General features: G+C 45.5%; 2 protein-coding genes across 51 annotated transcripts in view; one reads left to right on the forward strand and one right to left on the reverse strand.

Moving 5' to 3' along the window:
* The window catches only part of LOC122926346 (collagen alpha-1(IV) chain-like), an 875,364-nt gene that overhangs the window by 328,151 nt on the left and 534,807 nt on the right, over window positions 1-12,406 (reverse strand). The window lies entirely within an intron of this gene.
* Window positions 1-12,406, forward strand: part of LOC122925953 (uncharacterized PE-PGRS family protein PE_PGRS20-like) — a 144,061-nt gene that overhangs the window by 11,755 nt on the left and 119,900 nt on the right. For all 50 annotated transcript variants that reach the window (XM_044277301.1, XM_044277305.1, XM_044277304.1 and 47 more), the window contains exons 3-6: window positions 5,620-5,649; window positions 5,833-5,862; window positions 6,001-6,048; window positions 7,087-7,116. In XM_044277301.1, coding sequence (XP_044133236.1) covers window positions 5,620-5,649; window positions 5,833-5,862; window positions 6,001-6,048; window positions 7,087-7,116 — 138 coding nt within the window. The remainder of the gene's footprint in view (window positions 1-5,619; window positions 5,650-5,832; window positions 5,863-6,000; window positions 6,049-7,086; window positions 7,117-12,406) is intronic.

Consider the following 12,406-nt stretch of genomic DNA (forward strand, 5'->3'; position numbering starts at 1 on the left):
TAGCCGCTGATGATGGTGGGTGTAAGATGGAGCACTTGGCATAAGATGTGTGGCATCAGGCGGGTGGCAGCATCAGAATAGCAGCTGAGACAGGTAGCCAGAAGAAACCGGTCTCTTTTGTCAAGGTTTGGGTGAGGCAGCAGGGATGATCTAATCTGATGCATCAGGTATTGGTGGGTGGAAATCCTGGCTGATCCATGCCTGATTCAACTTGACAAAGTTCAGTCTCTACATTTAGGGTGGACAGATGAGTTCTCCTTGGGGTAACTATGGCCCCCGCCACACTAAACACCCGCTCTGATGCCACACTACTGGTTGGGCAGGACCGCTTTTTCAAGGCAAACTCCGCCAGTTGCAGCCACAAATCCAGTTTGGCTGCCCAGTAGTCCAGCGGATCATTAATGACGGCTGGCAGGGTGCACTCCGAGTATGCCACCACCTGCTGGTTCAGGTTCTGTTCTATGTCTAGTTGCTGGTGAGTAGTTTCTTCACTAGGCGGGTGGAGAGAGCTGCTCATCAGCGAATCTAGACTTCTGGTACTGCTCCTGCCACCCCACCCCTCCCCTCCCCAGCAGCCAAGACAGTGGAATGTGAGCACAAAGGCCCCCCTGGTCAGACCTGCCAGTGGATGGACGATGACACAGATAGGCAGCGGCCAACTGACTACATAGGGTGTCTCTATACTAGTTCAGTTTGTCCTCCCTTTCAGTGGGTGTAAAAAAGGCCCCCGGTAGCGGGGGTCCAACAAGGTGCAGAGCCAGAAGTCATCCCTCTTCCGAATGGTGACAATTTGGCTGTCAGTACGCAAGCAAGTGAGCATGCATCGGGCCATTTGTGCAAGTGACTCGAAGGGACTCCCTGCCTCCATCTCCACTGCATACTGCCATGGTGTGTCTGGGTCCACTGCCTCATCTTCCTCATCGCCCTGTAGCTCCTATGGCTGGTCCTGCTCCTCCTGCCCCTCCTCTCCTGTCACCCATGTAGAAAAACCACCCATTTCGCCACATATTGCTTGTGCTCCAATGTCCTCCTCCTCCTCCAGTTCAGCCCCCACAGGGCTCATATGGCCGTGAGATCTAGGCGCCACGTCTCCAGTCTCCTGACCAGCCAGATTTACCAGCATCTGTTCTAGTACATGAAGCAGTGGAATGACGTTGTTCATCCCGTAGTCCTGGCGAATAACGTGGCCTCCTCAAAGGGCCTGAGCAAACGGCTGGTGTCACGCATGAGTTGCCACTGGCTGATATCGAAGTTACACAGGGGAGTACTCCTGTCTGCTTGGATCATCAAGAAATCGTTTATGGCCTTTCTCTGTTCCAACATATGAAGGGTGGAATTCCAACGGGTGGATACGTTGCATATCAGTCTATGTTGGGGGATGCTGTTCTGCTGCTGCAGCTCAAGGAGGGTGTGCTTTGCGGTGTACGAGTGGCTGAAGTGCATGCAAAGTTTCCTGGCCATTTTTAGGATGTCTTGCAGATGGGTGGAACACTTCAGGAACCGCTTGACAACCAGATTGAACATGTGTGCCATGCAGGGCGCATGGCTCAGCCCTCCTTTACTCAGTGACAACACCATGTTCTTCCCGTTGAAGGTCACCATGGTTCAGATTTTCAGTTGTCACAGAGAAAGCCAGGATTCGATTTCTCGATGAAGGATATGGAGCAGTTCCTCCCCTGTGTGACTCCGTTCACCCAGGCAAATGAGGTGCAGAACAGCCTGACACTGCCATGCCCTGCACATGTGTTATGCTGGAGGGGCACTGTGAATTATCCCTGCAGTGGAGGATGAGGAGGCAGAGGTGGACATTGTCACAGGACCAACAAAGTGGCAAAGTGGAGGCGGAAGCTGCATCACCTGGCCAAGTTGCTGGTGTGGCTGTGCAGGAACCACATTCACCCAGTGGGCCGTAAAGGAGATGTACTGTCCCTGACCGTAGTTACAGCTCCACTTTGGCAGACACCGACAGGCTCAAGGACTGGCCCACCATCCTGGCCCACCATCTGTTCTACATTTTTGTGCAGGGCTTGTTCTGCCTTTTCACAAAGAAATTATGGGTTGGGACTATCCACCTCTGCTCGGCACAAACCATCCATTCTCTGAAAGGTATAGAGTCCAGAACTTGGAAAGGGAGGGACTGCAGCACCAGCAACTTGAACAGAAGCACATTCAACTTCTGCACCGTTGGATGAGTGCACGCATACTGTTGTCTCTTGGCAATCGCTTCGGTGATCGATTTCTGACGGAATTACTGACGAGGAGTAGGAGGAGGAGGAGCAGGGGCATCTGGATCAGCAGAAGATGGGAATGACAGACAGCTCCCTTCGGCTGAGGTGGTGGAGCCTTGACTGGCTGAAACCGGGTGTGTGCCACTGGGTGATGCAGCAGTAGCTGCAGCAGGATGAACCACCACATCAGAGCCACGGTTCTCCCAGGCCACTTTATGGTGACTCTGCATATGTTGACGCAGGGCTGTGGTGCCAACATTGGCACCCTGGCCACGCTTCACCTTGTGCCCAGATATTCTACATATGTCCATGTTCACCTCCTCCGGCGGCTTAACAAAAAACTTCCACACTGCTAAGTAGTTGATTTTACCCCCAACACTATGCACTGACTGACTGCTACCACCACTGCCTCCGTGAACTCATGCGCTGCTACTTCCAGGGCATGTAGGCTCCTGCGAAGCAGGTGGTCTACCCCGGGCAAGTTTGGCTCCCGACCTCCCACTGCTGCCACCCTGCTGACTACTGGCCACACTAGCAAGCTGCCACCCTCTTATTCCCATGATAATGAAGCTCCTTCATCACCCGGCTCCCAAGTGCGGTCAGCTACATCATCATCTTCGAGTACTGTCTGCACGTCACTGATCCGCCTCAACCATCTCTGGGTCAGGAGCCTGACCGCTCGCAACACCAGCTTCCATGCCACTCTCCTCATCATTGATTGCCCGCCTAGTGTAGGAAGTGGTGGATGTCTCCTCCACATCTTAATATTGTAAAGGATGGGGCTCACATGGAGATCCACACCCTTAATGAAGACACTTTGTTGGCGCAACTGAAAGACCAGGCGGATATGAATTTGAAAAAGAAGCTGCGCAGACCAAGTCCTATCACTCACTACTTATATCGAGGCGGGATTCCAAAGAAAAATGAAAACCTCTGCTGCATTTATAGACCTATCCGCAGCCTTTGATACAGCATGGTGAGAGGGGATGATACTTACATTTCTCAGTGTAATCCCCTGAAAATCACTATCCCGCCTAATACACAACATGCTCAATGATCGCACATTTCAAGTAATCATGGGAACAAACACCAGCTCCAAAATGAAGCTAAAGAACGGACTACCACAAGGGTCAGTGCTTGCACCACTACTCTTTAGCCTATACATCGTGGATATACCTCAAACTAGATCGAGGAAGTTTGGATACGCCGACGACTGGGTACTGGCAACAAGAAGCACATCAATGGAAATGACAGAAGAAGTCCTAATAGCCGACTTAAAAGTGCTGGGAGAATATTTTAAAAAATGGAGACTCCAACCAAATGCAACTAAAATGGAAGTAACCTGTTTCCACCTTAATAATAAATTAGCTAATAGAGAACTTAATATACAATTTGAAAACACCTCTCTAAAGCACAACCAAACACACAAATACCTAGGCGTAACCCTAAATAGAACCCTGTCTTACAAGGAACACCTAACAAAAACAGTTGAGAAGCTAAAAACAAGAAACAATATCATCCAGAAGCTGTGTGGAACAACCTGGGGAGCATCGGCCTACACTCTGTGCTCGTCGGCTCTGTGTCTTGTATTCTCTGCTGCTAAATACTGCACCCCAGTATGGCTTAACAGCCCACATATGCAAAAAATAGACACCCAACTGAACAACACAATGCGCATGATATCAGCGACTGTCAAATCAACCCCCACGTACTGGCTGCCAACATTAAGCCATATCCCTCCACCACACCTGCGGAGAAAAAATGCTCTAAAGAGAGAATATAAAAACATAATGGACAACAGAAATCTGCCGATACACATGGACAAAGAAGATGCTAATTGTGGCAGACTCCGATCCCGTAAACCACCTACCAAAAAAGCAAAAATGATTATGGAGGAAGGGTACAACCTCATCAATGCATGGATCTAAGTACATAACATGCATCACAACAACATGCCTATGCCATGCATTACCCAAACTCCACCGGGTTTCGACCTGCCACGCAAAACCTGGTCCACGGTAAACAGGATCAGAACCAAGCATGGGAGGTGCGCATGCCTCCTACACAAATGGGTCAAACAACCATCCCCACTCTGTGATTGCGTAAATAACCAGACTATAAAACACATCATAGAAGAATGTCCAACAAGGTCCTATGATGGCAGCCCAGAAGATTTCCTGATGGCAACCATTAAAGCGATTGAATACATAGACAAATTGGATATTTGTCTATACACGGACAAAGCCTGCTTTGTTTCACCCTGCCACACCTACACATTCACTCTGCTTCATCATTGTCACCTTATTTTGCTAAGTGTTGAGTTTATGCATATGTATATGCCTATGGATTCGCTTATGAATTTTTATGTGTTGCTATTTTTAGTGTCTATGCCATACGATAAATAAATAATGCGATTCGTTACCACGAAGGGTGAGGAAATTGGTGCGAATCAAATTTTTCCTGAAATTCGGATCGAATTCCACTTTATCAGCTTTCATTCGCTCATCTCTAATGCCAAGAAACAAGAGATATTGTAACATAAAAGAGAGGTCAAGGACTTAGAGAAGGCGAGAGTAATGTAATTTGTCTTGGCAGTTAGCAATTTGTTGGTGAACTTGGTTAAGGAAGTTTTAGTTGACTGGTAGGGTCAGCGGCCAGACTGTAGCCGGTCAAATAAGGGAGCGAGATAAGAGGTAGGAGGCCAATTCAAAGTGGACATGTTGTTTAAATAGTTTTCAGGAAAGTGTTAGTATGTGTTGCTGCTTACAAAGAAAGACACTGGGAAAGAAGCCTATTGAGGACTCGCACCCTGTTATTGTCTGATTGTGTTTCTTCTTATTCTTTATTTTTTTATTCTGTCTATCTTTTATATCATTTTTGACAACCTCCCTGAGCATCCGGGGAGCTCTAGAAAAAGGTGAGACCTCCAGTACTCCCACAGGCGCTGGGTGTCACAGAAGTCTCTCAGCACCTTCTGCAGATCAACTGCTAGCTAGGTCTGGCACTGAGGCTGCATCATCAAACACAGACCCAGGTTCAAACACATAGTGGAGGAGCAGTAGAAAGGGGGGAGGGACCCCCAGTGTGCTGAGCATGTTGTACACCCACATTTTTCACTCAAAGTTTATAAATTTGATCTGAATCTCTTATCAAAGTATGTTTTATCTATCTATCTATCTATCATCTCTATTATTGAGATAATTTGAAGATTATGAAGACGATGAAGTTATCAGTATTATTTGTACTCTTGATTTTTAAATGAAATATCAGATGGACATTTGTAATTCTATTCAGTATTATTGAGTATAATAAAAAAAAGATACAGGCATGTTTCAAAATCAATTTTGAATCTCCAGTCAGTGGTTAAAAAAAAAACTTTTTTTTTTTTCAGATATAAAGGGAGAAACCCTAGGATCAACAGGTAAAGTCTATAAATATGTGTGTAAATTATTTGTTAGCTTGTTCTCTTGAATTTAAATGAAAAGGAGACCAATATCAGATGGAAATATATCATTCTATTCAGTATTGTTGTGTAAAAAAATGCATGCTTCAAAATCAATTTTGAAACTCAGTCATTGGCCAACAAAACCTGTTTTTCTTTCAGATATAAAAGCAGGAACTCCAGGGTCAGCAGGTAACATATATAAATATATAGGTCATGTATGTAAATGATTGATGAGCTTTACTTGCAATACCCTGTCTGACCACATGGAGTGCTGTTAACAGGACATATGTCCACATAATACTAATACCTTTCTTTACTTAATAATAGGTGGCTGGTCTTATCAATTTGTGGGAAATCAGCCGGCGAATGGACTTGGTAAGTTTTAAAAAAAGACAATGCTGTGAATATGAATAAATGCAACACCATAAATACATATTTTAAAACGTAAAGATTGATTAGAAGGGCGCCGGAGTGTTAGATGGGAGGCAACAGAGAAAGTTGCTACAGTAGTCTAGGTAGGAGATGATGAGGGCATGTACAAGCAATTTTTGCAGACTCTTGGATGAGAAATGAGTGGATATGAGAGCAATTTTTCATTTAGAGGCTGCAGGCGGCAGAAAAGGCCTAAATGTGTGGTTTGAAGGACAGAGCGGAATCAAAGCTTACCAAAAGACAACTGACTTATAGGACCTGGAACAGCATGGAGCCAATGACTCTGATAGATAGGTCTGTTGGGGGACTGAGTTAGATGGGGGAAAGATAAATTCTGTTTTCTCCATAATACATTCTGTATTCACTTGGCCCCAGGAGACGGACAAGTCTGTAATGCCAAAGAACGAGAGAGTGTGCAACAGAATGGAGAGGTCCAGGAGTTGGAGAAGGCCAGAGTAATGTAATTTGTCTTGGCAGTTAGCAGATCGTTGGTGAATTTGGTAGGGTAGATTCAGTTGAGTGGTAGGGTCGGAGGCCAGACTGTAGCCGGTCAAACAAAGAGTGAGATGAGAGGTGGAAAGAGAATTCAAAGTGGACATGTTGTTCAAGTGCAGTTTTGAGAAAAAAATATGTAGTAATATGTGGTGACAGCTGTCCATATCTATCTATCTATCTATCTATCTATCCATCTATCTCTCTATCCATCCATCTATCTCTCTATCCATCCATCTATTTTTGTTTGTCTGTCTATCTATCTTTCAATCTATGATCTATCATCTCTATTATTGAGATTAACTAAAGATTCTGAAGATGGTGAAGTTATCTGTACTATTTGTTCTTTTGACTTTAAAGGAAAGGAGACCAGTATCAGATTTAATTTAATTTTATTCAGTATTGTTGTGTAATATAATTTTAAAAAAAAGTTGCAAAAACAATTTTTAATCTCTAGTCGGTGGAAAACAAAACCTGTTTTTCTTTCAGGTATAAATGGAGGAATTCCAGGTTCAACAGGTAAAGTATAAATATGTGTGTAAATGATTTGTGAGCTTTACTTGCAGTACCCTGCCTGACCAATAGGAGTGCTATTAAAAGGTCATAAAAACGAAAAAGGGAATGGTAGGTCCAGCTTGTATTCGTGGAAGTCCAAAGCTTTATTCAATATTCAATAAAAGTCCAAGTACAGGAATGCAGGTCTACATGTTTCAGGCACAATCAAATCCTAGCCCTTATTCATGACTAAGGGCTAGGATTTGATTGTGCCTGAAACATGTAGACCTGCATTCCTGTACTTGGACTTTTATTGAATATTGAATAAAGGTTTGGACTTCCACGAATACAAGCTGGACCTACCATTCCCTTTTTCGTTTTCATACCTATTTCTCCTACTTCGGGTGAAGGAGCTGGTCCGCGCTATAATAGTGGAATCCTTGGCAGGTGAGAGCTGCTCAAACTCCTGTTTTTCACAATATTAAAAGGTCATATACCCACATAATAATATTAATACTTTAATAATAGTAATGCAAAGCAGAATTAAAACTTACCCAAATATAGCTGCTTATGGGACCAGAGAAGAGCATGGAGCCATTTACTGTGATAGATAGGTCTGTTGGGGGGCTGAGGTCGAGGAACATACATTCTTGTTTTAATTTAGCCACAGGAGATGGCCAATAGTGATGTCCCGAACTATTCGCCGGCGAATAGTTTACCGGCGAACATAGCTTGTTCGCGTTCGCCGCTGCGGGCAAACATATGCGATGTTCGGTCCGCCCCCTATACATCATCATTGAGTAAACTTTGACCCTGTACCTCACAGTCAGCAGACACATTCCAGCCAATCAGCAGCAGACCCTCCCTCCCAGACCCTCCCACCTCCTGGACAGCATCCATTTTAGATTCATTCGGAAACTGCATTCACAGTGAGAGGAGGGACAGTGCTGCTGCTGCTGATTCAATAGGGAAAGCGTTAGCTAGGGCATTGTTCTGTGTCCACAGACTCATCTGCTGTAAGGACAGCATTCAGACAGCACCCCAAAAAGCCCTTTTCAGGGCTGGTACATCAGTCTGCTTTTTCTTTTTTTTCATATATATATATATTGTGATACCAATGCTGGATTGGTAGTGGAAGGGAGGTATATTTCCCCTAGATTCCTCTCCTATGTAAGTAGCAGGTGAAAGAATCTCACCTGTGAGGTAATTAATGAAGCAGCACTGAGGGTGGGGATATAACAGAGCAGGAGGTCAGTCAGTCTCTCTCTGTCTGGGGACACAGAAAGCATGTCTGTGTGAGTGAGCAAACTGTGAGTACTAGGTTGCTGATGCCTTGTTTTGTGAGCTGGCTGGGAGAAGCCCACCAGCGGATAGATAGGAACCTCTAATGTTTAGTAAGTGCCGGACAGGCAAGACTTTTGTTTTGTTTTATTTTATTTGTGCAACCTGCTCAATAAACCTGGCTCCAGGCCAGCTTAAAACTTCTACCTTGGTGGCTGGTTGGAATTGTGTGAAACAGACAAGTGTCCTTTGACCCCAGCAAAGGCGATCCCGAGCTTATCACCCCACAAGTGGTGGCTTGGAGCGGGCAACACGTTAAAAGTCTGAAAATGGATGACGTAGTAAAGGCCCTGATACAGTCTGTGGCAGCCCAGCAGGAGGCAACCAGAGAACAACAGCGTACAAATGCAGCCCAGCAAGAAGCAAACCGCTTACTATCTGCACAGCTAACCACCCTAATAGAGGCCGCAAATAAAGACCACCAAATCTTGCAGGAAGTGGTGCAGCGTGTGGCAAGTCTTCCAGTGGTACAGCCAGGAAAAGAGCAGACAACTTTCCATGTGGGTCATTTTTTGCAAAAGATGACAGCAGAGGATGATGTGGAAGCTTATCTGGCTACATTTGAGAGGACAGCAGTGCGGGAAGCGTGGCCAAAGCCACGGTGGGCAGGACTGCTAGCCCCGTTTCTTGCAGGTAAAGCGCAAAAAGCTTATTTTGATCTGGAACCTGAGGCTGCCCAGGACTATGATAAACTTAAGTCGGAGATCCTGGCTCGGCTAGGTGTTACCCTAGCAGTTAGAGCACAACGAGTACATCAGTGGACATATAAAATGGATAAACCCCCACGCTCGCAGATGTTCGATCTCATCCATTTGGCCCGAAAATGGCTACAACCCGAGATGCTATCAGCACCTGACGTCGTGCAGCGTGTGGTCCTCGACAAGTTCCTGAGGTCGCTACCCCCAGCCCTAAGGAAGTGGGTGAGCCACGGGGATCCAAATACAGCAGACCAGCTTATTGACCTGGTGGAGCGATACTCTGCGGCTGAGGACCTTCTAACTAACTCTCAGCTCTCAACCCCACGGAGTCCGAGGGTTCCGGGTAAGACTGTTCCGGGGCTTAAGGGAACTGGGAGAAATGTAAAGACTTTAAGTGAAGAAGACAATGAGACTGTGGGCTCAGGAAAGCTCAAAGGGTATAATGTTGGACTAAACAAAGGTCCCATAAGATGTTTTCGGTGTAATGGGTTGGGACACATTGCAGTGAACTGTCCTATGACTACTGAACCTATGCAATGTGATGTCGCCTTTATGAAAAAACGCATGTCTATGTTTGCGCAAATGGTGTGTGCTGCGGCAGGTTCAGACAGTGCAGAAAAACATTTGTGTGAATTAAAAGTGGATAATAAGAGTGTGACTGCGCTGCTAGACTCGGGGAGTGTAGTAACTCTGGTGAAAGCAGGCCTTATAGCCCCCTCTGACAGTCAATCAGACACGTTCACTGTGACTTGTGTGCATGGGGATGTATGTGAATACCAGACTACTCTTGCTTATATTACCACACCCTATGGGTCTGTGTGTCATAAAGTTGGAATAGTCCCAGCACTACTGCATGAGGTTATTCTTGGGAGAGATTTTCCACATTTTTGGAAATTATGGGAATCCAAGTTGGAAACCCAAAAAAGTACACCACAGATATTGACAGCATCTGATATAGGCCCAGAACTATTAGAGGATTCCCCACTAGGGGATGTAGTTGAGCTATCAGCAGATAGCTCCACCCCTTTTCCATTCTCTGTTATGGCAGGGGATCTAGATGAGTCCACATCAGAGACTGAGACTGAAGGGGTAACACTTCAGGGTATGCCTGACCTAGACGTTCGGAAAGACGACTTTCAAAGTGAGCAAATGAAGGACCCCACCCTTACACGGGCCAGAGAGAATATAAAAGTGATCGATGGGAATCCTGTGGAGTCTGGTGCTAGGCTGGCTTTTCCCTACATGGCTCTAGAGAACGATTTGTTGTATCAGATAGACAAGAAGAGAGAGGAGGTGGTACAGCAGTTAGTGGTCCCAAAGCCCTATCGGAGAACTGTTCTGGATCTGGCACATGGACACATTATGGGTGGCCATTTGGGGATCCAGAAAACTACTGAAAGGATTTTAGAGAGGTTTTTCTGGCCTGGAATGCATGGAGACATTAAAGCATATTGTGAATCCTGCCCTCGGTGTCAGATTACAGCCCCTATTCCCCATTTCCGTAGCCCTTTGGTGCCCCTGCCGATTATTGAAATACCCTTTGAGCGCATTGGGATGGATTTGGTGGGTCCCCTAATAAAGTCAGCTCGGGGTCACCAGCATATCTTAGTCATAATGGACTATGCTACCCGTTACCCCGAGGCCATACCTTTGCGCAATACCTCGTCAAAGACCATCGCAAAAGAACTGGTCCAGGTGTTTAGTCGGGTTGGTATTCCAAAAGAAATTCTCACAGACCAAGGGACGCCCTTTATGTCTAATGTCATGAAGGAACTTTGCAGGCTTTTTAAAGTTACCCAGCTACGTACGTCAGTCTATCATCCCCAAACTGACGGATTGGTGGAAAGATTTAATAAAACCCTAAAACAAATGCTGAAAAAGGTGGTAGATAAAGATGGCAAAAATTGGGACTTTTTGCTCCCATATCTGCTGTTTGCTATAAGGGAGGTACCACAGTCATCCACAGGGTTTTCACCTTTCGAACTTGTATATGGTAGACATCCACGTGGTTTGTTAGATGTGGCTAAAGAAACATGGGAAGGACAGGTCACACCGTACAAAAGTGTAATAGAGCACGTGTCCCAGATGCAGGACAGGATTTCATCAGTCATGCCAATTGTTAAGGAACATATGGAATTGGCTCAAGGAGTACAGAAAATGATTTATGATAGAGGGGCCAAGATTCGAACATTTGCGCCAGGGGATCGAGTACTAGTTCTCGTCCCCACCGTGGAGAGTAAATTCTTGGCTAAATGGCAAGGTCCATTTGAAATAATTGGAAGAGTAGGTGAGGTGAACTATAAAGTATACCAACCAGGTAAAAGGAAGCCAGAACAGATTTACCATATAAATCTGTTAAAACCTTGGAAGGACCGGCCAGTCCTGGCGGCAGCACTTGCTCCAACCATCAATAATGGGGCAGCAATACCTGCTGTCAGAATAGCCGAAACTCTGTCCGATGTCCAAAAGAAGGAAGCTAGATTGTTGGTCGCTCAGAACAGAGAATTTTTTTCAGAAAAGCCGGGACAGACATCACTCATAAAACATGACATCATAACTGAACCTGGGGTTAAGGTCCATGTAAAACCTTATAGGATTCCTGAGGCCAGACGAGAAGCAGTCTCAAAAGAAGTAAAAGATATGTTGGAGTTGGGAGTAATTGAGGAGTCTCATAGTGAATAGTCAAGCCCGATTGTGTTAATTCCAAAGCCTGATGGTACCATAAGGTTCTGTAATGATTTTAGGAGGTTAAATACTGTGTCTAAATTTGATGCATACCCTATGCCACGAGTGGACGAACTTATAGACCGACTTGGTACAGCCCGTTACATTACGACCTTAGACCTGACAAAGGGTTATTGGCAAATACCCCTGACGGACGCTGCCAAAGAGAAGACCACATTTTCCACACCTGACGGCCTATTCCAATATGTAACTATGCCTTTTGGACTACATGGGGCTCCGGCAACATTTCAGCGGCTAATGGACAGAGTGTTGAGACCACATAGACAGTACGCGTCTGCTTATCTTGATGATATAGTGATACACAGTGCAGACTGGGAAACACACCTACTCAAAGTACAGGCAATGATTGATGATTTGAGGAGAGCAGGGTTGACTGCAAACCCCAAGAAATGTAGCATCGGCCTAGAAGAAGCCAAGTACTTGGGTTACATTATTGGGAGAGGGGTAGTCAAGCCCCAAGTTGACAAGATTAAAGCTATACAGAACTGGCCCCGCCCTGTAAATAAAAAACAAGTAAAGACATTTCTGGG

This window comes from Bufo gargarizans, chromosome 2, assembly GCF_014858855.1.
Source record: "Bufo gargarizans isolate SCDJY-AF-19 chromosome 2, ASM1485885v1, whole genome shotgun sequence".
NCBI classification, from domain to species: Eukaryota; Metazoa; Chordata; class Amphibia; order Anura; family Bufonidae; genus Bufo; species Bufo gargarizans.